The 25,470-nt window shown below is 38.6% G+C and overlaps 3 protein-coding genes across 6 annotated transcripts in view; 1 reads left to right on the top strand and 2 right to left on the bottom strand.

Moving 5' to 3' along the window:
* Positions 1-25,470, bottom strand: part of LOC309501431 (uncharacterized protein) — a 188,284-nt gene that overhangs the window by 149,646 nt on the left and 13,168 nt on the right. The window lies entirely within an intron of this gene.
* oc90 (otoconin 90) lies at positions 1,260-13,805 on the top strand (the record flags this gene model as incomplete). The annotated part of the gene is made up of 13 exons (XM_082173388.1): positions 1,260-1,321; positions 1,489-1,737; positions 2,175-2,284; positions 2,458-2,605; positions 4,682-4,728; positions 5,497-5,613; positions 5,757-5,876; positions 7,683-7,769; positions 7,864-9,063; positions 9,393-9,491; positions 11,008-11,179; positions 11,355-11,461; positions 11,568-13,805. The coding sequence occupies 13 exons, from the start codon at positions 1,260-1,262 to the stop codon at positions 11,975-11,977; spliced, it is 2,928 nt and encodes a 975-aa protein (XP_082029514.1). The 3' UTR covers positions 11,978-13,805.
* The window catches only part of efr3a (EFR3 homolog A), a 51,576-nt gene continuing 39,511 nt past the window's right edge, over positions 13,406-25,470 (bottom strand). For 3 of the 4 annotated variants that reach the window (XM_082173516.1, XM_082173517.1, XM_082173519.1), the window contains 12 exons: positions 24,332-24,383; positions 23,244-23,416; positions 22,070-22,145; positions 21,824-21,985; positions 21,586-21,717; positions 21,441-21,508; positions 20,580-20,707; positions 17,553-17,638; positions 17,407-17,455; positions 17,216-17,319; positions 16,159-16,208; positions 13,406-16,015 (listed from right to left, as the gene is read on the bottom strand). In XM_082173516.1, the coding sequence (XP_082029642.1) occupies positions 15,910-16,015; positions 16,159-16,208; positions 17,216-17,319; positions 17,407-17,455; positions 17,553-17,638; positions 20,580-20,707; positions 21,441-21,508; positions 21,586-21,717; positions 21,824-21,985; positions 22,070-22,145; positions 23,244-23,416; positions 24,332-24,383 (1,186 nt within the window). In that variant the 3' untranslated portion in view covers positions 13,406-15,909. The remainder of the gene's footprint in view (positions 16,016-16,158; positions 16,209-17,215; positions 17,320-17,406; positions 17,456-17,552; positions 17,639-20,579; positions 20,708-21,440; positions 21,509-21,585; positions 21,718-21,823; positions 21,986-22,069; positions 22,146-23,243; positions 23,417-24,331; positions 24,384-25,470) is intronic. The other variant, XM_082173518.1, reaches the window with a different exon arrangement.

Raw genomic sequence — 25,470 nt, 5'->3', positions numbered from 1 at the left:
CGGAGAATGGGGCGTTCCACGACTTAGAGAGCTCAGTGTGGAGCTCAGGCAGGAAAGGTGCTGACCTAGAGGCAGGCGCTGGGCGGCGGCTAGGCAGAAAACACCCGTCAAGTCGGTTAGGCGCGGGCGCCCTCGGTGGGGACCAGTCGAGTCCCAATTGTTCGACCGCTTTGGTGAGGAGGCGGAGCAGTTCCGCGTCGACACTGGCGCGGGACCGGCTAGACTCCTGTGCAGAGGAGGTGGAGCCAGACCACTCCTCGCTGTCCGAGGCCAGGATAGAGCAGCTGTCCGTTAAAACAGCGTCGTCCGCTTCATCCCCCGAGGCGACGGCAGTGCGGGCAAAGGCCGGCCGCTGCGCGTCGGGAAGGGGGGGAGGAGATGGAGATAGCGAGGCTCGCGGGAGGGGCTCCGGCGAGCGCTCAGCTGCTGCTGCGGGTTCCGGTGGCCTCTGAGAGCGGCGCTTCTTCTTGCGCGGCCCGGTGGAGGCAGACGGAGAGACAGCTGGAGCGTCGAACAAGGCGAGTCGAGCCCGCAGGGTCGACATCGGCAGTTCTTCGCACATTTCACAGCCACCCGCCGCGAGGGCGAGGGCAGCGTGGTCCGGTCCCAGGCAGAGAGCGCAGATAACATGGCGGTCTCTGTCGCTGAGCGGAGCTTTACATGAGATACAATGCATAATAGAAAGGATATGTTTCGCCAGATAGCGAAGCAGGCAGGGATAGCTGAAGGCGGCGAAGGCGGCCGGCTTCCTCAGGCAGAATCCTCGGCTTGCAAAGCGCTGGTTTCAACGGCGGCTTCCTCAAAGATCAGCGATGCGAAGAGCTTCGCTGAAGAGACAAAAATCAGTGAAAGCAGCCTCTCAGCCCGTATTTATACCCTCTGCCACGCCCCGCCTCGGGCCGTGACGCGTAGGCGCGCTGCTCGCGCTCATTGGACGTGACGTCACGCCAAGGGCTCAGTGATAGGCTGCTGCAGTTGCCGCAGAGCAGCCTATGAGCACGCTAGATTGCCTGCTCTAGGTCAGCTTGCTGCCGCACTGCGTTGACAAGATATTAAAATTAAGGATAATTTTTTGCTTCATATCTCGAGAAAAGATGACTTTACCCGTAGCGTAAGCTAAACTTACGCAATACGAGAGAACCTCTCGTAAGAGAACTTCTAGGTACTAACCCTGAACCTACCCCTAAACCTAACTTTAACCTATGTAATGTAGTTATTAACCTACTCTTTCTTAGGTAAGTGCAACCATTCAGTTTAGAATGTTATGGGGATATGGGAATACAACACTAATTTACGACAAAGAAAGAAATGTGGAACATTTGTACTTTCTCTGTGCAGTTCATGGCACTGCAGTTTTCTGCCCAGAAACAAGTGACCTCAGTTCTGATGAGCTTCTGATTGGTGAGTGCATTCAACATAAACAAACAAATGCACAGGGGAAAATTATTTATACAATTTTAAATAAATAACATGATAATAACATAATAGTCTGTATTATACACAATCCTTTATCTTTAAAATATATGTGTGTCGTCGCACAGGTTGTCTGGGTGTGCGGTTCAGCTGGCTGTACTCTGTGTTTGATGACCTGCGGTCAGTGCTGGAGTTTGCGGTTAATCTGCGGTGTGAGACTGGACTCTGTCCCGCGGACATTCAGAACCACGGACATTACTGCAGCAACGCAAACACCCGGGGCACCGCACACACACACATTCCGCCTGCCGACACACTCGACCGGTGAGAGCACACGCAGTAGGAGAGAGATAAATGAGAAACGGATTAAAATTAGACTCAGGAGGGGGTATAAAGATTTTAAAATTCACAGTGGAGTCCACACTCACTTATTGCAGGCTCTGACCCCTCTTTCTGCCTGTTAGCTGATTCTCTATGCAGTTGGGGAAAAGAGATTAAAAATGAAAACATGCAGAGCAGTGACGTGTGTAAAAAAACAAACATGCACTTTATATTAATGTGCATGATTAATATAAATGCACACATTTAAACATAAATTAATATAAATGCCAACATATATTCACACCTGGGCTAAGAACAATTCTGTTTTTTTCATTTCCTTTCATTGTTCTTTTGCCCTATTATTCTATTTTCTGTAAAGCTGCTAAAATGTATAATGCTAAATACATAGAAAATTGAAATGAATGTGATTGTGTTTGTAGCTGTTGTCTTAACCACTGGAGATGTTCTCAAGAGCTAAAGGACAGAAACTGCAGTCGCAGCAGGACACCAATGTACAACAACTACACCTGCAGCTACAACTCCAGCTGTGGTACACTTAGTCTTAAAACATTTTCATTGCAGATTTTTACTTTTCAAAGAGCCTTAAAGGAAGGTATTTCCATCAAGGCGCTAACATTTTGATCACTAGCATTTATATGGTATGATTACACTGTTATGTGGAGAAAAGAGTTAGCTGACCTCAGTTGTGTCCAACTTCTGCAGATACATTGGATTTCTGTGAGGAAGGATTCTGCCATTGTGATTGGACAGTTATAGACTGCATCAGCTCCAACCATGCAGTCACAAAACAGGATGGAGATAACCAACCAATCGCATCACAGCCAGGTAACAGTATTAAATCAGAGCACAAGCAACTTTACCTTTCAAAGATGAAATAAAGTCACTAGATGTTCACAGTCCTAAAAACAAACAGACATATCAGTGGCATATGAGTGCTGATATAAATATATTACATTATAGCATAAAAAGTATCATAAAGTTTCATCTCTCTTTTATGTTCCATTCAGTCCCTCCCTTTGTGACTGATCTACCTGATAATGACACCTACACCAGTGATGTGCTCAATGGAACAGGTGAGGCTGTTGAGACCCACATTAGCTCATTGTTTTATCTTTATTTGTTCAATTCAATTTACATGTATTTGTATAGTGCTTTTCACAGTATTTACATATTGTTTCACATCACCTTTCACATCACATCAAATGGATGTTTCTACATTACAATTTAGAGTAATCTGTAACCATCAGAGGTGACTGTGTCTAAGTAATGTCCACGTCAGAAATGTACAATTCTAAGATAATACAAGTCATGCAGTTAGCTAACATCATTTATTCAATTAGGCAGAAACAATGAGCTCGTTAAAGCAATTATTTCAAGTGGTGATCATAATGATTACAATAGAAAATTTGGCAGTTATGTATGTTGACTCAGAGTTGGCGTCATCTGAAGTCCTTGCAGGGGTTGGTGTCATTTCTTCACAGGTGTTGAGTCATCTGAAATCTTTGTAAGAGGCTGGATCCAAACTGGTGCTGGCATACGCTCTAGTTTTGAGATGCAGTATGTGAATGACTGGCTTAGGAGTCTTTAATCTAGATTCAGACTGGAAGAATATGTCTGATCCCTGAACATTATAGGGAAGGCTATTCCACAGTTAGGAGCCAAATGCAAAAACGCTCTACCTCCTTTTGTACCTATCAGACCGTTGGCATTTTGTTTATTTAAATGGAGGTGTTATCCAAGTTAACGTCAGTAAATTATGGAGTGCTGCAAGGGTCTGTTTTAGGCCCTCAGCTATTTTCAATATACATGCTGCCCCTTGCTATTGGCACAATCAAAAGTCCAGACTTTTGTGATTTTAAACAGTGTGATGGAATGTGGGGCGATAGAAGATCGGATAAATACACAGGAGCTAAACCATTTAGGCCTTTATAAGACGGTAGCAGTATTTTGTAATCGATACGGAACTTAATTGGTAACCGGTGTAGATATGATCAAATTGGAGTTATTGGATCATTACTTTCTTGACCTGGTAAGAACTCTAGCAGCTGCATTTTGGAACTAGCTTGTTAAATGAGGATGCAGGACAACCACCAATAGTGCATTACAGTAATCCAGTCTTGAGGTCATGAATGCATGAACATGTTTTTTTTGCATTGGAAATAGATAACATATTCCGTAGCTTAGCCATGTTTCTGAGGTGGAAGAATGCTCTTTTTGTTCAAAAGACAAGTTGCTGTCTAATGTAACACCCAGATCTTGTAGAGGATGAAGTAACAGTATATTATTCTAGATACAAATTTTTGGTCCAATAAGTAATACCTCAGTCTCATTCAAATGTAATAGATTTTTTTTTTTTTTTTTAGCAGAGTAGCAAAATAGCAGAGGGCCTAAAACAGACACTTGCAGCACTCCATAATTTACTGATGTTAACTTGGATAATACCCAGTTTAAATAAACAAAATGGCAACGACGATCTAAACCACCTTAATGCCTGTCAGTGAATACCATTGTAATCGATCGAAGCGCAGCACTAAGATCGAGTAAAACTAGTATTGAGATGCAGCCTTGGTCAGAAGCTAGAAGTAAGTCATTTGTAACTTTAACAAGCGCAGTTTCTGTGTTATGATGGGGCCTGAATCCTGAATTAAGACTAATGTAGTAATTTGATTTAAACCAAGTTTCTGTAAGGCACAGTACATCAAAACAGTTTTTTGTGAAATCACTCCCAGTCCACATTATTTTTCCCTTTATATTTGCAATACCTATACTGCTTTTAAAAATGTGTTTTATATACTTTATAAATGACTTGATTTCACATTTGTGTTACAATGTAGAGACCAGCCTACGTGCTGAGAGAGCGAGAGAGACAGAGAGAGATTTAGATATCTTGCTGATTGACTAACAGTGTGGTTTGTGTCTCAGACAGGGTGGAGCTTTCTCCATCAGACATCGACATGGAGATCATGTTCTATGGTAATGCACAGAAATACAGGATTTGTTAAAATAAACAAACATATTGATATAAATAAATAAATATAATAATTTTTAAATAAATATAAAAGTAATTATATAAATAAATCTAAACATTTTGTAATATATAAACTACCACTGAAAAGTTTGGGATTTAAAAAAAGAAATGAATACTTATTTAGCATTGATTAATTAAATTAATCAAAAGTAACAGTAAATACATTTATAATGTTATAAAAGATTTTAATTCAAATAAATGCAGTTTTTTCCCCCCTTTCTATTCATCAAAGAATCCTGTACAAAATAATCATGGTTTCTACAACGATATCAAGCAGCACAACTGTTTTCAACATTGATAATAAGGAAGAAATGTTTCTTGAGCAGCAAATCAGTATATTAGAATGATTTCTGTAGGATCATTTGACACTGAAGACTGGATTAATGATGCTGAAAATTCAGCTTTGCCATCACAGGATTAAATTACATTTTAAAATAATGAAACTGAAAAATAGTACACTTTTTTAAATTGTAATATTATTTCACAATACTACTGTATTTTTTTTAATCAAATAAATGTATATATATACTGTATGTATATTTATATATATACACTGTATATGTAGTACTGGAATAAGTAAAGACTTACTTTAGAAATATTATTATGAAAAATAAGAACGTGTTTTTTTTTTTTTGTATAAGAAAATTTTCTGTGCAAAAACTCCATAGGATTTTTTTTTTTTTCTCATTTACAAATACCTCCCTCTTTTACAGATGTAAATGGCACACTGAATGAGACTATGAGCAACTTCACCAATGAGTTGGTGCAGGTCAACAGCTCTCAGAGCAGCAATATCCAGAGCACAAAGAACCCTGGGATATATCATTCAGGTAACATGCTTCACTGAACTAATATTTAGTCTTTTTTCTGTAGCCCAGAGGACGATTTCTCCCTCATATTGCAAGTTCTGGTAACTCGAGTAAGGCTCAGCCACCTAAAGAATTCACTGATCTAAGCTGAACTTTATCTTTAGGTTCAGAGGAAAAAGAGAATGAAGCAGAGGAGAGCAAGTTGGACAGAAACTCAGAGAGGGGAAGTACAGTTCAGAAAAAGGAAGAGGAGCCAAAAGAATATGAGGATGGGATCTCCAATGGTAAGAGATAAGCTAAATTGAGTAACACCAACACCAAGATGCACTGTGCAAAAGGGAACTGGAGCGCTGCTGGTTTCCCTTATATCCTCTGGTGCTCATGGAAGGGTTAAATGTTCATGAAAAAGAATTCGGAAAAAAATCCAGGTCCAGGCACTCAGTAGGATGCAAAAATTAAAAAGCCTTTATTATTTGAAAGGGCTAAAGCATTAAACCACCAACACCCTGATGAAGGCCAGTGGGCCGATACACGTTGGTGTTTTAATGCTTTAGCCCTTTCATATAATAAAGGCTTTTTAATTTTTGCATCCTACTGAGTGCCTGGACCTTTGACCAAGATACACTGTCTTGGTTTGTGCATTTTGAGTCATTCACAAACAAATTCATCTCAGCTTGTAAATCAAGGACTTCTTTGAAATTCCAGCACACTCGCTGCTTACTGTTCAAAAACACTTGATCAAATGTGATCAAATGATTCTAAATGAAGACAAGTCTTTAAACCCCACAGTATTGCATTCATTTTTGCTGGTTTCTTCTAGTTCTTAGTTAAGCAATTTAAAAGAAAGAAAGAAAGAAAAAAAGATAAAAAGAAAGTCTATATACAGTGGCTAAAGATGTAAATTAAGAACCAACAGCAAAAAGTAAACATTAAATATCTGCAACAAAACAAATTTGGTACAATAATTATTCAAAACAATATAAATGAACAAATAGGCCTGAATGGGCTGATACGGATTGGTGTTTTTTAAGAGATGTGTCAACTGTTTTTGTCTATATAATGAAAGTCAATAAGGCAGGCGTACACGGTGCGAGTTCGGATACTCGGGAGGTTGTGAGATATTGCACACGTTACGAGTCAGTTAAAGGGATAGTTCACTTTGAAATTAATTTTTGGTATGTTTTAGCTTACCTCAAGGGCATCCAAGATGTAGGTGTCTTTTTTTCCGCAGTAGTTTCAATTTTTATATTTTTAGGTCAAACCGTTCTTGTCTGTCAGTCATATAATGCAGGTCTATGGTCACTGTCTCAAAGAGCATGCACAGAGTCCAAATTAAAACAATTCCCCTTCGTCCAAATTAAACAATTCCCCATTGTAAGTACACATTGATGGCCTAAGACACGAAACGAGCGGTTTGTGTGAGAAAACGAACAGTATTTATATCGTTTTTACCTCTTATACACAGCCATGTCCGAGTGATCTGATCTGACGTGTACGCAGACTGGTGCATAGATACACTAGATGTCGCCTTAAAGACATTCGTTCCAATGAACTGCCATAGACAAGGCGACATCTAGATTGAATTTAGGCTTTTATTCTCATATAAACATTGATCAGCGAACATAAACAGAAGCTCAACTGTATGCTTGACACGCGAGAACAAACCTCTTGTAGAAGCTAAAACGTACTGCGTAACACAAAAATGAACCTCAATGGTTCTCACATCAACATTCTTGACCTTTCGTTTACCAGATCTGATGTGTGCGTTGATATGTTTATATGTTCATCATCTAAAGCAATTGTGTCTCTTCAGAAAATTTGGACTAAACCACTAAATTTGTATGGATTAGTTTTACAATCTATGAACTTTTAGAAACGTCAAATTGGTAGTTGCGTAGCTGTCAACAGAAGCACAGAAATTGCCCAGATTTTATTAGAAATATCTTCATTTGTGTTTTTATGTGTTGAAAGTCTTACGGGTTTGGAATGACATGAGGGCAAGTAATTAATGACAGAATACATTTTTTTTGGGTGAACTAACCCTTTAAGACCATTACCTGTGACCTGTGCTGCTACTTTCTGTATTTTAGTCACATCTGTGCTGATGACAGAACATCAGGGCAGAGACAAAGAGGAAATCCTTACTACCCACAATGCAATGGAGTGGAGCACAAACAGTAAGCATGTCTTATACTGAAAACATATTCGCAAAAAGACCTCATTAAAACATTCAGCATGTTTTCTGACTGTAATATTTTGGTTTTATGACAGATGAGCTGACTGTTAGCATAGCGCTAACCACAATAACAGAATCACAGACCGTCACAGACGTACCAGATACATACACAACCACGCATTCAAACACACACAGTCTTCACTATACACCCCACACAACACCAACAACATACACACTCACACAATCTGACCATCATTCATCTGAGGAGGACGACGATGAGAGTAATAAAGACAACTTTCATTTAGCTGCAAGCAAACCTGTCGCACACACACCTGCACATACTACACACACTGTAAAACCCGTTACACATACATCCGGTACACATACTACAACTAATTACTCAAATGACATCGCTAAACCGTATGTCAGCCCACCTTTACACATCCTAACAGAGGAAAAGAGTGATGAGTCAATGGAGGAGAGAGAAGAAGAGCAGGAAATGACAGATAGTGACAAAGAAATAGAAAAACATTCAACACAAACCAATCAAAGCCCTTTTATAGTTCTGACCACACCCACTAAAATAACAACCAATCAAAACTCACTTCACAAAACAACCTCGCCCACTGCTACTAATAAAAACACAGTGGCTGCAACCACTTCTGTGCAACTTCCATCTATGAGAGGAAGTGAAGAGAGAGAGATACGAGTTGAAGAGATGGAGAGAGAGAGTGAGGAAGATAAAGAGACAGAGAGAGAGAGTGATTTAATAGTAAACCCACCAAACAAGAGTCAGGAAAACAGCGCAGAAAATGACGACTTAAGCGCAACCAAACCGACAATTCAAACACAAGCCAACACGAAGCCATCTCCATCTAAAGAGGACGAAAGGCACAAGGAAGATCTACAAAGTGATGAAGAAGAAGAATCAGACAATACCCAAACAACCACGATCCCATCCAGGGTCAGTGAGGTCAGTCCATACATGTGGATATTCCCAGCACAGTTCCTTAAACCTCCCATACACAATGCATCACCAAGACCAACGGTTTACCCAGCTGCAAAACCAACTAGGAACAACAAGACCACATCTACAGATCACAAGTCTGTCAGCACACGGACCACAACATCAGGACATGCTGCTGTTGAAACCATCCCTCATCCCCTGAAACCTCTCCATCCCACCCTGGATCAGTTACCATCATTGACCACCACTGCTCACCAAGAGTCTGCTGAGGAAGAGGAAGAGGAAGAGGAAGAGCCATCTGACAGCTCACAAGAATCAGAGAAAATCGGTAATGGTGACAATCCACATCTGCAACTTCAATACAAACAATATGATTTAGCCAAGCAGGATGTGTTCCTGGATCAACATCCTTATATCAACCAAACAGGCCCAAACTTCATAACATACTCATGAAATCAGATGAAAATGATTGGTTGATGATAATCCTATTCCTGAAATCTAATTGGTTAATCGGTATGGTAATGTTGTACCAGAATGTTCATCCAAAAACATGTACTGCTTGAGCAAATTACGTTAAGCTATTCTCCAAACACTCCTGCACATGCGTCTGTACTCCAGAGAAATCAGTGTGTGTGTGTGTGTGTGTGTGATTCCCAGGGTCTCACCGGGTCCGGAGACGGGCGGCGCCGTTCTTTGCCTGGTTTCTACTGGAGGCCGCTGGACTGTCAGACCTGCAGCAGCAAGAAGACTCTGAAGGTGAGAAATTTAAAGAGAAAGACAGAACAAAACGTACAGATACAGACAGATAACAAAACATTAAGCCTGTGTGCATGTGCAGTTATAATCAAGCAACAGTAGGTTTTTGGTTAGTCGAGCTAAAGTGTCCATCTCTCTGTTCAAGTATATATATATAATATAACACATTGCGTAATTGAACATTTGAAGAATTAATGGCAGGGTAGGTCATTTGCTATAGAAACATTGGTTGAAAGTCTCTTCACATCCTGATAGCAATCACTAAGTGGTCTAAATGTATTTATATGTATATTGTCTGTGTAATGTGGAGGACTATAAAATGTTCGTCCAATCATTGCATTCGGACCGAATGCAATGATTGGACAATTTAATACAATGTCCCAGCTGCTTGTCAACGTGTGTATTTTCATACCTCCACGCACCCTGCTCGCGCCGACATCACACGTCATCAGCACGTTTCATGCTCTGTAGAGTTAGACCGAGGTCAATCACTGAGCACTGCAACCGAAACTGCAGTTGCCTTTTACAGTTCCTCCTGAACCAAAACAACAAACTTATGCTTAACTAACATAATTTGGAAGAGATGGAAACCCGTCACGTTATACTCGGAGCGGTTCGTGACTCGAATTTGTAAGGCGGGTGCCAGTAAGTCTGGGCTACCCTGCGAGAAAGCAAAAGGCTCTCCTGAGAATTAACATTTGAACTCTCTCTTGCATATGTAACAGCAACATCCGAGATGCACCAGACAGTGCAGCTCACACCTCGCTTTTACCGTCTCATCATCTCCCCCTCACCTAAAACTCACTAAAAACCTATGCAATGTTAAATGTGTACAATATGTTATTATAGTCTCAGTGCGACTGGTACAAAGGTCTCATTCCCAAAGAAGTAAAACAAAAGGTAATAAAGTTTTTAAGAGTTTAGAGATAACTTGCACACTGAGGAGGGTGTGTCTTCCAGGCAAATGGCCTCCTGCTCAACTCTGAATGCAAATTCCCATTGTTAGCAAATGTTTCCATGTGAAATAAGTTTCTGTCTTGGTCTGGATATATAATGAATTGCAACAAGAGGCTCGGGGCGATTTGTAACTCAAATTAGCCCGTGATGCTGAGTGTATGCAAAACTCTTCGCATCATGTATTTTAGAATGTCAGGTTCACATCTTCTCTCTTTATTCCAGAGCATTCGATGTTTTGTATTTATTATCTTTGAACTGATTATGAAATTGGAATGATACATATACCTGACATAATAAATTGTTACATTTGATTTATTCCGACTGACTGCCATTACCATGCCATTCTTAAATGTTCTTTGCAGTAACACGTTGATAAGATGCTACATTAATATAGTCATCATCCAGTACCATAGGATGTATTAAAGTACCATGATACTGACATCATCTCTGTAGCATGGTATCATCAGAATGGTACAGTTTTTGTACGGGAAATAACAATATTCCAGCATCAAAAAAGTGTGGCCACATTAATGTGCAGTATATGTGTGTGTGTTTGTAGAGTGCAGCATGTCTTTCCTCCAGTACAGTGCATCCGGACAGGTGTTGAGGGACATGTCTGCTCTGGGAGAAATGCTGCGCTGTCTGACTGGACGATGTCCTCATGAGTATCAACACTATGGCTGCTACTGTGGACAACAGGGGACAGGAAACCCCGTAGACCAACTGGACCGGTCAGAACACACAAAAACACACAGTTCTACACCGGCAAAAACGCTGGAATCTCACACACACACACACACACACACAGTGTGGCAGTGTATGTAAAGAACGTTACTGTAATTGTGCGGTTAAATTCAGTGCTGAAGCTGTTGTGTCCTGACTGTCCTTGACGTGTCTCTGTGTCAGGTGCTGTTTTCTGCAGCAGTGCTGTCTGGAGAAGCTTAGTGTGATGGGCTGCAGAAAAAACAGAAAACTCAACGCTCAGATCAGCTGCCAAAAAGGAAAGCCTCGATGTAGGGCATTACACACGTGAACGCATGCAAAAACCTTCATACAATTAAGAGAGTTTTTCACGGAGGTCGGTTTTATGTTAATGATTGTGTTGTGTATGTGTGGCAGGTTCAGGTGTGAGTGCGTGTGACCGGCTGCAGTGCGTCTGCGATCGATCGACTGCCGAGTGTATAGCGGCTTCACACTTCAACCAATCAGTCGCCTCCTCATGTTCCGGGCCCCGCCCACCGTGCCTCCGAAAGCCTCATTCTTCAACACAATCAGCCAGTCAGGACACCAGTGAGGAGAGCAATGAAATGACCCCATCACGGCCTCAATTGAACACACAAAACCAATCAAACACGCACGTTCAGCCACATAAACCCACACTCAACAAGAACCCCCCACACAGCAAACCACAACTGGGCATCAAAGAGGAGGAGGAGGAGGAGGAGGAGGAGCCAGGAATGGAAAAAGAAGAGGAGGAGGAGGAAGAAAAAGAACAAGAAGAAGAGGAGGAAGAGGAATTGGAGCAGTAGGACGAGGTGGTTCTATAATTTTTTACATTTTCAGGGAGCTCTCAATGATAGAGGAATCAGTAAGAAAAGATGTAATCTTAACTCACTCAGTATCCAGTGGCCACTGAAGATCATCCAAGATCTGCTGCTTCTCCTCCGCTTGTGTTTGATCTGCTGAAAGACTGCGTTTTTGTGCTGAATCGTGAATGCCAGCTGTTTTATTTTTACAGTAAGTTTCTCAGTATATATTTTTTTTCAATTGTAACTGATTATTGTTTACTGAAAAATAAACACATTTATTGTTTATGTAAAAAATTGGAATCCACATGAAATATGTTGAGGTTACAGGAGACCGTTTAGCTAAGGCTTTCTGAATTTCTTTAAATCTATAGAAATGTTGGAGGCGATCTGGCTTCAAGTCCAACCAATTTTCCAATCCCATTGCCCTGTTATCTGTCTGCTCCAGTATTATTTTATTATTATTTAAATACTATTATAGATTTTATAATGATATTTTAATTTAGTTTTAGTTAGTTCTATTTCAGTTAGTAATTTTTTGAACTTCAACTTCAACTTATTTCAGTTAGTTGCAAAGACAACATTTCAAATTTTTCTTCAGTAAAAAAAAAAGTCAAGAAGGCCAAAAACCAACAAACAAAAAATGTCTGGGTGAATCTCATGAAAAATATCAATAAATGTATGGGTAATTTCACACACAAAAAAAAAAAAATCTGCATAAAGCAAAATAAAATGAAGCCTATTTGTAGGAACATTAAGATGTTATGCATGTTCCCCTAATTCTCAGTAGCCTACTGTAATGCAATGCAAAACATATAATCACAGTACTGTAATGTGAAATAAATTATATATTATTTAATTTAAAAGTGCATTTGTTAAGTATAGTTTTAAGTTTACAATGCATTGAATTTAATCTATACTGATTTTATAATTTTTTTTCTTTTTTTTTTTTTCTTGACTGGATACTTAAATAAAAATATAAAAAATCTAGCACAATCCAGAACAAACACAAATGAAGGCATGAGACTATAGAACATCCCCAATGCAGAACACACTCACATGCATACACACACGTACACACACCTAGGAATTCCCATTAAAATGAATGAGGGGTCATATAACGGGCAATGTTTTTTTTTCTTTTTTTCTTTTCTTGAAATAAAAATCAATCAGTCACAATGCAGAATGCACACAGATATGAAGTGGTTAGATTTGAACACCTTTACAATGCATAAAAATAGAAAATAATATCAAAATGAAATTATATAAGTATAATTATGGACACAAAAAATGAATTTTATAAGTATAATTTTAGGGCTCCGGTGATTTTGACTGGCGAGTGAAGGGAGTGCTACAGGTATGAGAGGAGAGCATAAGGGTTAATTTCACAAGCAAGTTCACCCATATACAAAAAGACAACAGAAACAGTGAGTATTTAAATATAAAATCTTTATTAAGACTAAGATCTCGCACATGAAATCTCATTGCACATTAAAGTGGCAGACACTGTCAGACAGCGAACCTGGATATGGCTAAATAACACCGAGAGATTTCATTGTAAATTTTATAATCATTTACTGTAGCAACACTGCAGTGGTTTGTACCATTACACATTTGAAATCTAGCATGATGCATGCAGACTTACCTATCCTCACATAGAAGCCTGCGAAACCCTCACAGCCCCGTATCGACACATCACCATCAACCCCAAATCTAACTCATCTTATTCTTTACTTATCTCCCATACAAACGAAAAATTAAGAAAAAAATTAAAACGTTGTTGTTGCAGATAAAACAACTAAAGAATATTTCAAACAAACCATTTGATAAACACTAAAGTACCGTAAAAGTTCCACCAAGGATGAAAATAAAACATCATATATTGTGAATTAGCAGTTACAGTAAGACTGATTTCCCTTAAAAACAAACAGAATGCAAAAAAAGACTCATCGTGTCCCTTTGACACACACGCACATCTCTAAAAGTGCATTACAGATGATGTGTCAGAAAAACATCACATACCTATTTCATATTACCCCAAATATGTATTGCATTAATCTAGAAATTCTTTACGATTTCATCTTTTTTACAGAAATAATGTGCCTGATTTCATCACAGCATTAAATAGTTTTTACACGTACTGTCGCAAAGCAACCTCTATTGGAATGCAGGAAGTTACTTAGAGAAATACACAACGGCCAAAGGTCATCTACTGACTATTTCCTGTCCAGAGTCCACCAACATTTTGTCACTGAAATCCTTCCTTAAACACATCAAACTTCCTTTAGACAGATCAGGATCAAGGCAGAAAAGCTGCCGTCTCGCTCTCATCAACTCTTTGAAATCAAGAAATCGATCATATGGAGCATTTAGAGGAAGCCATCTCGGAAGTTTGATCTTTAAACACTTCAAGACATTCTTGACTTTCTTAAAATCCCACAATGCAGTGCAAGTCTCTAGTCATAAACAGACAGACCACTGAAACGTTTCACAGGCCAAAAAAGTGGCAACAGCTTCGCATCATCATTAAATCATCTATAATCAGCATATAAATGCAGAATACACTCCTGTCTGCTTCACTTGCCGTTCCGTCCACATCAATTCGTTCACAAAACCAAGACAAGCCAGTTGTATGACAACAAATCTCTTGAACCTACGAAAAGCACCTCAGAATCACCCAAATAAATGTCCTAAACAGTTTCTACCAGCTAAACGTAACTGAAATTGATCACAGCTCTCACCACAGGAAGCTCAGATGATGTAAAACATTTCCAGCAAAGTATTTCAGCATCTAACAGTCACAGATAAATTGTCAGAATTCAGCATGACACATCTTTTTTCGACCCAAGGTAGATGAATAAAGAAAAAAGCATTTCAATGCCCTTGTAGCTCGTTATAAAAACAGCTGGTTGATTTATGCAGATCATTTTATCACTGATATCCATCATTTTTTCGACTCCCAGTTTTTTAAAAGCTGTTTTATGTTTGAGTTCAAGAACACTGCGGTATTTCCACCCTCAAAGAGATTTGAATGGCGGCCGTATGTGGCCATAAAGGAAGGGTGTGGGTGGAGCTCTTTGGTGATGAAAAGCAAACGTTTTGGTTTCTCTATGCAGTGAAGGCAAAATGGAGAGCATAGTGATCACTAAGAACTCTGGGTGAACAAAAGCCCTATTAACATCCACAACACTTAAGTTAAAGGCTAATTGTAGATTAATAAAGGCCTAAACTCGGACGTTTGCAGTGAAATGTTGGCTAAGCCATGCAAACAATACACAAATGACACTCAGCAACTATCAGCAATCTTTCATCTAAAAGTATATATGTCAAAAATAGGCTATACTATACCTGTGCGATACTGTACACTATAATCATTTATATAGGAGAGATTTGAGTGAGCAGAAATCAATTATGTTCAAATCTCTCTGCTGATGATGGATTAATGTGCTAAAGAAATTAGTTAATGAAAATAAACTAGCAAACTAGCACTTAAGTTAATGCTAGCAGTAAAGTTCCCTAAATGCGGCCAAAGTGAGTCATTTTCTAAATGACTCATGAATCAATACATAAAGAAGCTGACGAATCAAGTGTTTAAAAGACTCAGTTAGTTTTGATTCTTGGAGCTGCTTCTTTCGTACAAGAATCACACACATACGATTCTACAGAGCTGGTGTATGATTGGACAGCTGGTTGTAAAGCTTTGCGTGCTGATTGGTGCAGAATGGAGGTGTGAAGTGCCTGTCCAGTTCGCACCCATTCCCTCTGGACATTAATGTATGAAATGTTTATAGTGAAAGGTGTCTAATAAAGATGAGTGGCTCAGGTGAGTTAAAGGTCACAGGACCAAGCATGTGGCCTTTTAAAGTGTGATAAAGGTCAGTGGTCACATGTCAAAGTTGAGTCTGTGTGATATAGACAAGGTGAAAAGTCGTGGTTCAGTACACGCAGAGGTCAGGGAACTTCATTTCATAGACTGGCACAGACTGGTACTGGGCATGGCCTGATGTCACGGTCACGGTGCCCGACGGGCTCGGGGGAGGGCTGATTAGAGATGAACAGACAGAACGACCAATCAAATATCAGTTCACATATACTTTTATATTCAGTAAAAATATCAAAAGTATTTGATAAGCATACTAACACTTTCATTTTCCACCTATGAAAACTCTCAAAAGTCAACTTACCGAATGGTGAGTTCAAATATCTGAGCCAAGCGATCATGCAGCATGTTGGCCTGAAAACACACAGAGGAATGTTCAAATACTGCATCATGGGTTCCTAATTACCACAACACAATGAGTGTGTTTATATGCACAATCTTACAGAAATGGCCCCATATTTTTTGCATGTTGCCATGATTTCACTTGTACAGTATGAACAAAATGGCTTCAGGGGCATTTCCTCAGAGGAGGCAAGGGAGACAATGCCTCCTCAAAAAATAGGATGAGAAATAATCCATATTACAAAAATATAACTCAAAAAAAGTATATAAATCACTCGTTTTGCTAAAGTAACACTGTCCAACAGCGACACCCGCAGGTAAAGTTACAGCGGGACGTCACGTCTCTCTTGCCTCCCCTGAGCCCATTGAGTTTTAACAGACCCCCGTAAGCATGGGGGTAATTGTGAATGAATGAGGGAAAGTCTCGTGAGAGAAGGCAATGCCTCTATTGAGCTATGATTATGATTGGTTCACGCGATAAATCCAGTCTCTTGTTTTCATGCGTGCTGCACGTTCGCGAATCAGTCTGAATTAACAAAATGCTAAATTAATGGGAAGACTAATTAAAGAGTAAACAGCTCAGCCACTATCACCCCTTTATGCCACGTCAAAATCAAGCTGGAAATGGTCTGAACAGATGATGACTGTGGGGTTTTTAGTGAGCAAACATGTCTGTGACAGACGGTGTTTACCGAGCTTGATGACTAATGGAAATAAGTTGACTCTTAAAAAGAACAGCTGAACATCAGTTTACAAATAAAATATATTGTTCAAGTTGTTACTACCTTTAGTTATTATTTTGGAATAAATGTAAAAATGCATAAAACACTAATTTGATGAGATTTATACTTGGTTTTATATATATATATATATGTCCAAAAAATATTGTTATTGCTCTCAAACAATAAATAATTATCAGCTATCATATCAGCCAAAATCTCCATATTGGTGCTTCCCTGGTTTTGTTTTAAAAGTAAAGAGGCTTAAAGACAGATCGGTAGATCACACACAAGCTGTACCTTGGACTCGCAGTGGGCTGCAATCTCCTCAAACGGAGCTTTCTGGAACTTTTCCATCACCTGCCGTCTCCTCTCCCTTTCTTGTTCCTCCAGACCAGTGGTATCTGAGAGAGATGGCGCGAGATCAGACACTAACACACACATATAAACACGCACACACCAACACTGAGAAAATACTGATTCACACGTACCGATGGCCTTCTTTAGGGTCTCAAACGTGATTTCCTCTGCAAGCTGAGACTATAGGATAAACACGAAATAATGTTCTTTAGTCTAATTCTTAAAAATGATTCAAGCGTGTTTAAAATGTGTTCATTTATGTTTTTGTCCAGTGTACCTGATCAGGTAAGCTGTTGGAAATGATGTCAACTTGGAGAGAAATAGTGTCGACAAAACTCTTCCTACGGGGCAGCCGGTCTTCATCTGTGGGTCAGAAATCAGTGATGTATTAATAGTCGAAGCTTTGAGGACTCAAATATTTCTGATCATGCACGGATTCGGCCTTGATTTGTGCTAAACTAAACCCAGTATCCGCATCTATGATATATGGGTTTAATTAGCCTCTTATTCATAAGGGGAGGTGAATTTCCCTGACTTTTTTCTCACTGCCTGCTCATGTTTAATGTATGTAATGTTCAGGCAAAGCAGCATGAAAGCATTATTAAACAGAAGAAAATGCAAATCACTCAAACAAAGACAGAAATCACAGCAACATAAGTTTCAAAAGAATAATTTATGAGTAAAAGTAAGAGTTTCAGGGTGAGAGTGCTGATGTCACATCAGAAATACACTAACTCCATAACAATCTCATTTCAGAAAACTATATACACTCACATTCCATCAAAAGATTCCTTGCATGTTTCTTTTTTAAGGATGAACACATATACTTTATTTTTATTTTTATTATATAGATAGATAGATATAGATATTTTTTTAAATGTACTATTATATATTATACAAATCTTAAATATAATGTATTTAATTTAAATGAATAACAATTCATTCATTGTAATATTAATACTAAATATTTTATTAGCACATACTTTTAGTCTATTTTTCCACACAAATCAGCACATAAAATGTGAAAAAAAGAGGAATCTTTAACCATATATTTATGGGTAAAATAAACCCTCAACTCAAAGGGTTTCTCGAGTGCAGCAGGTCTACTGCGATTGGAAGAAAGTGAGGTCCAAAAAGGTCAATAAAATGTCAAATGATGCTTCATCAGCACTCTCCCCGAGACCCAAGCTTCTAAACTGTGAGCTCGAACTGGTGTGTGTCTCTCTTTAACCTACCAGTAACACAGTCCAGACGACAGCAGCATACAAAACACCAAATCAGTTAAACAGGACTGATTTATCACATGACACATCGCACTTATACTTCACCCCACTGTTGAGTTATTCAACACCACATTCAGGAGCTACTGGAAATCTGTTCCGGATGCTACGGAGGACGGGAGGTCTACATCTGCAGCTGTGGTAAACTTACGGTTGAACTAGGGAGAAACTAACTACATATTCTTACTATCCACACACTGACAGGTGACCTCACTAACTCAATGATAGTACCTCTGGATGCCTGTTTGCATCTGTGCAGAATCTTTCCTACCGTGTACAGGACTGCAGTGCGAACACACACAGGCAGAGAAAAGGCAAAAGTGGAAGAAGCAGGTGAATTCACATGTGAAAAGGAAAGATCTTCAGGAGTTAGTTTTACCAGTAAAACTATTATTTCAGAGGTTAAATTGTGAGCATTGCTGTTGCAAGGGACTTGGTGATTGATTTTAGCATCAGATTCCTGGCTGTAAAAGTCTGAACAGATTTTAAAACACTAGGCATCATATACTTGCTCACTTTGTAAATGGTAACAGAGAAAAACTGGGCCTCATACACTAAACAACTGAGGATCACACACTACCAAACTTTCAGGTCGTTCCAAACACAACAAACTCATGCAGAAACGCACCTCTTCCTCTAAGAGACAAGTGACAAATGAAAACAATATGTGTTCTAAAAATCAGATCAAAATATCAAACCTGTTTTATTATTCTCAGACTGGACAGAATCATGTGCTGCATCGGAAACTGCATACTGTATAGTAGGTCTTATCTCAACACTTATAACTTAAACACGTACGAATGTGTGTAGTATGAATTAAATTTGGAAGTGTTACATCCACCATGATGTCATTGTCATGTGACATATGATGGGTTGCTTAAAAAAGCTCGTCCATTAAAAAATCCTCTACCGTGGCCTCATGGGATAGTAAATACGCACTTTAGAATCTCGACAGAAGTAGTAGGTCATCCAGGTACCTTTTGCCTACTGTTTTATGAATTCGGACATACTACTTGGCTCAAAAATCAAATCGGTTTTAAACCTACTATATAGTATTGGGGTAGGCATATTCGGATGCAGCGAAAGTCTGAAGCTAAAAGAAGAGTCTGTGCCCATAATACACTGCAGATTTTCTATCTGCTGACTGGCTCTGACTTTCAGCATCTAGCCAAAAAACTGCAAATCTGGGCAAAAGTCACGTAATGTATTCCAGCTTTAGGTAACTGCATAGTGCATAAGTACATAGAGTATAAGTGCATAGTGTGTCATTTGGGACGCAACTAGTATGAAATTGAATTCACAACCATCTTATTTTCATGATGTGACATTTCCGGTGTAAAAAAAAAAAAAGAGGACGAGACAATTTCACCCACAGCGATTTGATTTGAGGGAAATACTATATTAATGGCGGGTCCCTCTCTTTGGAATAACTTACCAAATCACATTATTACAGCTTCCACTCTGAGTTCAAATGCTGTCTTAAAACTCGCCTTTTCCCTTGGCTTTTAATGTGTAGATCTATCAGGTTCTTATGGTGATTCTAATTTGATGATGCTCATTTATTGTGCACCCTTATGCTTTTATTGTCCAGCACTTTGGTCGGCATGTGGCTGTTTTTAAATGCGCTTTAGAAATAAACCGAACAGAACTTGAACTTAATCTTTTATCAAATCCTTGATAAACGATTTTGAAAGAAAACATTTGTTAATATAGGGATAATTAGCATTTAATTTTGCATCTTAATAATAAGATTACAACTGATGAACTTCACACAGGTATTGAACTGAGCTGAATCAACTCTGAACTGACTTCCACTCTGAATAAATACACGATTGTCTCTTTTAGAGCTGCTTTACAGCAGAATTGATCATTATATTCCTGTGTATCACTGTAAAGCTGCTTTGAAACAATCTGTATTGTATAAAGCACAATCTAAATATAGATGAGCTGACTTAAGATGTATTATTCGATATTAAATCAGATAACGTCTCCATTTTGTATAGTACAGAATAGTATGTGTTTACCTGTAACCTGGGGTATGTACGGTATAGACAGTCTCTCTACGTTATATCCAGGTAGAGTCAGAGCTTCCGCCAGATCAGCTGTTTGAAAATACAAAGTAATGTCGTCCCGCTCCAAAGAGTCTGGGAACCTGATCCACACACACAAACATATAGATACACACAATCAAAGACGTCTGGAATGAGTTATGCCAGTATTATTATTTATTATAACAACTAAAATCTATAATTTTAAAGGCTATATGTGAATTTAGGAATCACAACATTATAATGAACAGCATGAAAAATGGATATTTATTTTGAGATCAGCTAAAGATTACATGTAACGGTGTTCTTAAATTATTAGTATTTTTAAAGATTAACTTAAGAGTGTTAGATGACGGCAAAGGTATTTTATATGTAAAAAATAGAGGAATTGAGCTTCATAATTAATTATCTAATATCAACTGATACTGACACATTGAAAAAAAAAAACCTCTCATATAGGCTGAGTACTATGGAAGCTTGTTTCCGCCACGGAATAAAAAAAGGTAACTGACTTTTTAAATCAAGATTCTGACTTTTTTCCCTCGCAATTTCGCGTTTGCTTCATGCAGCAAATATTGCATGATATAAACTCGCAATTACATGTTATAAAGTCAGAATTGTGTGTTATAAAATAAGAATCGTGAGCTATAAACTCGCAGTTCTGAGAAAAAGTATTTGTTCCCTCAGAATTGTATGTTATAACTCGCAATTGTGAGTTTATGTCTCACAATTCTGAGAAAAAAAAAGAGAACTGCCAGATATAAACTCACAATTGTGAGAAAAAAAGTCCGAATTGTGAGATAAAAAGTCTCAATTATCTTAAAAAGAAATACTCACACACACTTCTCTCTAAAAACGTGTTCAGGCAGAAGGTACGGAGCATCCAGATTTCTCATCTCAATCACCTGACAGGAAGAAAAGGAGTTACAGGAATTTGTATGTAGGGTGTATGTGTGTGTGCCATAAGTGCATATGCATTTACCTTGCTGACTTGTTGGCAAAAAAGGGGAATTGCAATCATCTGACTGAGGAAATTGAGGTATGCGGCGACCAACGCCATGATGCCACAGCGAATAAACATGGGCATATTCTCCTCATTGTTCAGGGCCATGTCCTTTAGCCAATCAAAATACAGAGATTAGCATAACAATTGCTTCTGGTAAATTGCTTCGGATTCAAGCATCTGCTAAATCAATAGATGTGATCGTAGCTGAGAATACCTGTAGTGCGATGGACAGGCGGATGAGGTCAATCGCCACCTCTTCATTGGCCAGTTCAATAGTGATCAGAGCCAGAGCTGTGAAGAGCAGCTCAAAGTTCTTCTGAACGTTATCTTCCTCCTTACAGCCCAGATAGATGTGTCTGTATAACTGCTGCCCATGCTGGAGGGAGAAAGAGCAACAGTTTAAGGGCTGAGGTTCTACATGTGTGTGGTTGTGATGTCTGTGTGCGTTTGTATCTTGTACCTTTTTCATGAAAACCACATCCTGTTTGGAGATTTTTTCTCTTTTGAACTTCAGAGCAGCTACATTAGGAATAATCCTGCGTACACACACAAGAAAACATACAAAATTAATTGATTCCAGTGGCACCAGTGTTGTTATTGTTCACAAACTAAAACTATTAAAAATTGTTTTCATTAATTGAAATAAAAAATATATATATTAGATGAAAAACTTAAACTTTCTATACCTACTTAAACTTCCTAAAAATAATAATAAAAATAAAAAAATCCCCCCAAAAGCAAACAGGTTCTAGATTTCGCAAAATGCACCAAAACACAAGAATTGCAACTGAAATCTATTTACATCTACAATAATTCAATAATAAACCGTAAAAATATATCTATTCTATAAAAAAAGAACCCATTTAGATTGAAAAAGAATTGTGTAAGTAAAGATGCACTGCAGTTCTGCTCAGTTTCAATCAGTCTTTACAAATGACATTTAAAAGAATGAAACGGTTATGTCAATTGAACAAATGCATTTACAGCATCTTAGGTGCAGTAAGTGATTTTTGAGAGACGCTGTTGAAAGTGGATCGGACTGAGCGCCACAACACACTTGTAGCCAATCAGCAGTAAGGGGCGTGTCCACTCGTGATGGGGGAGGGGAGAGCGAGCAAGAGGGAGATTTGAAGATAGACTGTAGAAAGAGAGAAGGCTGAGAGACATTACAAAAGAGAAAAGCTCAGAGGAAAATCACTGGAAAAAGAAGGGTTATTATTATCAGGCAAGAGCTTTAAGACCCGCTTTAATTAGAAAAGCTTTCCAGCGTTTCTGCTCCATACGTGAGCAAAACTGGTTTGCTTTTTCACAGGACCAAGATATGCTGTTGTTGTAATGTTAGCTATAGTAACAGTACAGTTTTGAGTGTCACTAAAGTATTATTTTGCTTCGTCACAGCTATGACAGAGAGACATCCACTTTAGTATTGCGTGTTCGTGCATTTAGGGGGCGGAGCAATGAAGGGAGGGGTGTGTTTGTTTTGGCTGATTTCAAATATCAAGTGCTTCTCAGAAATCGCTTACTGCACCTTTAAATTATTAAGGTGTTAAATTATTTAATTTAATCACAGGCGTTAGCACATTGACTTTTGACACCCCTAGTTTTCACACATTCACTTAGTTGAGCATCCATACCGGATCCCCCTGAGCTTGGCTCTGTTGTCATGGCGATCGATGATGTTGTGCAGAATCTCCAAGACGAGTTGACGGAGTTCGCTGTCTTCCATCAGAGAGATGGAGCACAACGGCTCCAGAAATGCTGCAGGCAGGCCAGCACAGATCGTTTTACACTTAAACCCCGACGTGACCTACACAAACAAAGAATCCATCAGATATGACCAGCACCACCAGAACTAGAACCTATACACACCAGTAACTAGTAACAAATTGTCACACTTCTGGAAATGGCCAGCAGTGGGAGATGGAGAGCAAAAGCTGTTGACATCCAAAATAACAATCGTAAGCCTCAACCTGCAGCCCATTTTACTGCCTGTTGCCGGGCAACGGTGCCTGAAAAGTTGCCCTGTCTAAAGCCAGCCATAAACCAGACTAAAGACAAAATTGGACATTACAAAAAAAGAAGAAAAAGGACACAAAGCACCAGAGGCAGCTGTAATCTGATGTTATGATCTGTGCAGTCTGCTGTCTAGGAACCTTCAGAAACTCCCTTGAGGAGAGTGTGGATGGTTTTTACTAATAAACTCAGAGACAGAATGTAAGTCTAATATCTTCATTCTGATGTCATGCCTGATACAATAAAAATAAAAAAATGCCTGAAATGCCCGAAATAAAATTTTGGGGAAATCTTTCATCCTAATGAAAAATTCATATAGCATGGATTCCTATTAAAATGACTGGATTTCATGGAGCAACGATAAAGCAACTGCAATTTTAGTTTCCCTATATCGTTACCGCCTTACAGTACATACATGTTGAGATTCCATGTTTTATGGGGACCTTTTCATAGACTCCATGATTTTTATACTGTACAAACTGTATAATCTATCCTCGAACCCTACACACAACCCTCACAGAAAACGTCCTGCATTTTTTAAACATAATTTAATATGATTTACAAGCTGCTTTACTCATGGGGACCAAAAAATGTCCCCACAGTGTCAAAGATTTCTGGTATTACTATCCTTGTGGAGACATTTTGTCCCCATAATGTAGGATTTACAAGGACCCCCCACACACACACACACAAAAGATTAGAGATTTACCATAATGAGAGAACTTAACAGCATCATCTGGATTCTCTTAGTGCCCTGATGCCTGAGAAAAGAAGAGGAGAGAATTAAAAATCTTCAGCATGAATACTTCAATTTGTTTTTTTTTCTATTTTTACATACACAACGCATACTAGACTGGGATTAGTCTGTCTCAAATCACAGTACACTGAAAAAAAAAAGGTGTCCAGTGCCCGGATAGAAATGTAATATGTCGAAAAACTTCCACAATTGCCTATTTCATATTCTACAACTCATAATTTTGGGGTCGGTAAGATGTTTTTGGAAGAACTCTCTTATGCTCACCAAGGCTGCATTTATTTGATAAAAAATATGGTAAAAACAATAATACTGTGAAATATTATTACAATAAAAAAAAAAAAAAAAAAAAAAGTCAAGACCACAGCAACATTTAACATACTCGTTAATTAAAAAATAAATAAATAATTTTTTTATTTAATTTTTTTATTTTTATTCATTTAGCTGACGCTTTTATACAAAGCGACTTACAATTGCTATATATATGTCAGAGGTCGCACGCCTCTGGAGCAACTAGGGGTTAAGTGTCTTGCTCAGGGACACATTGGTGTCTCACAGTGGATTCGAACCCGGGTCTCTCACACCAAAGGCATGTGTCTTATCCAAATAAATAAAATATTATTTTTAAAAAATGAACAGATATTATTAAATTAGATAAATAAACTATGGCATATACCCTTCAAAAACATTTCCAATTTTTTTTTTTACATTATCAAAGTCCCTTTAAGTCATTTCTCTCGGGCAGCTATTTCAGTCATACAAGTGCAGCTCCTGTCTCTCTTTGAATGGGGAAACATCAAATTCAACCAAGCTTAAGATTAAATTCCAAAATTTTAAACCACCAATGAAATCTCACAACAACGGTCTCATAAATTGAGTTTCTAAAGGCTCAAATCATGACAAAAAAAATTCAAACGACAGCTTAAGTGACGCAATGACTTTACCAGTTTTTATTAAGAAGGCGGGACTTATTCCGCCATATTGGGCTTTGCACTTTCTCCCATTTATAGTAATATGAGTGCATCTATCTAAAGTCTTGGACATTACTTGAAGTCATTCAAGACAAGTAAACTGTAATGCTATACAATAAAGAA

The sequence above is a fragment of the Leuciscus leuciscus genome (assembly GCF_965113295.1).
Source record: "Leuciscus leuciscus genome assembly, chromosome: 6".
Lineage (NCBI taxonomy): Eukaryota > Metazoa > Chordata > Actinopteri > Cypriniformes > Leuciscidae > Leuciscus > Leuciscus leuciscus.
The sequence above is the reverse complement of the archived record's forward strand: the minus strand, read 5'-3'. Positions and strand labels throughout refer to the sequence as shown.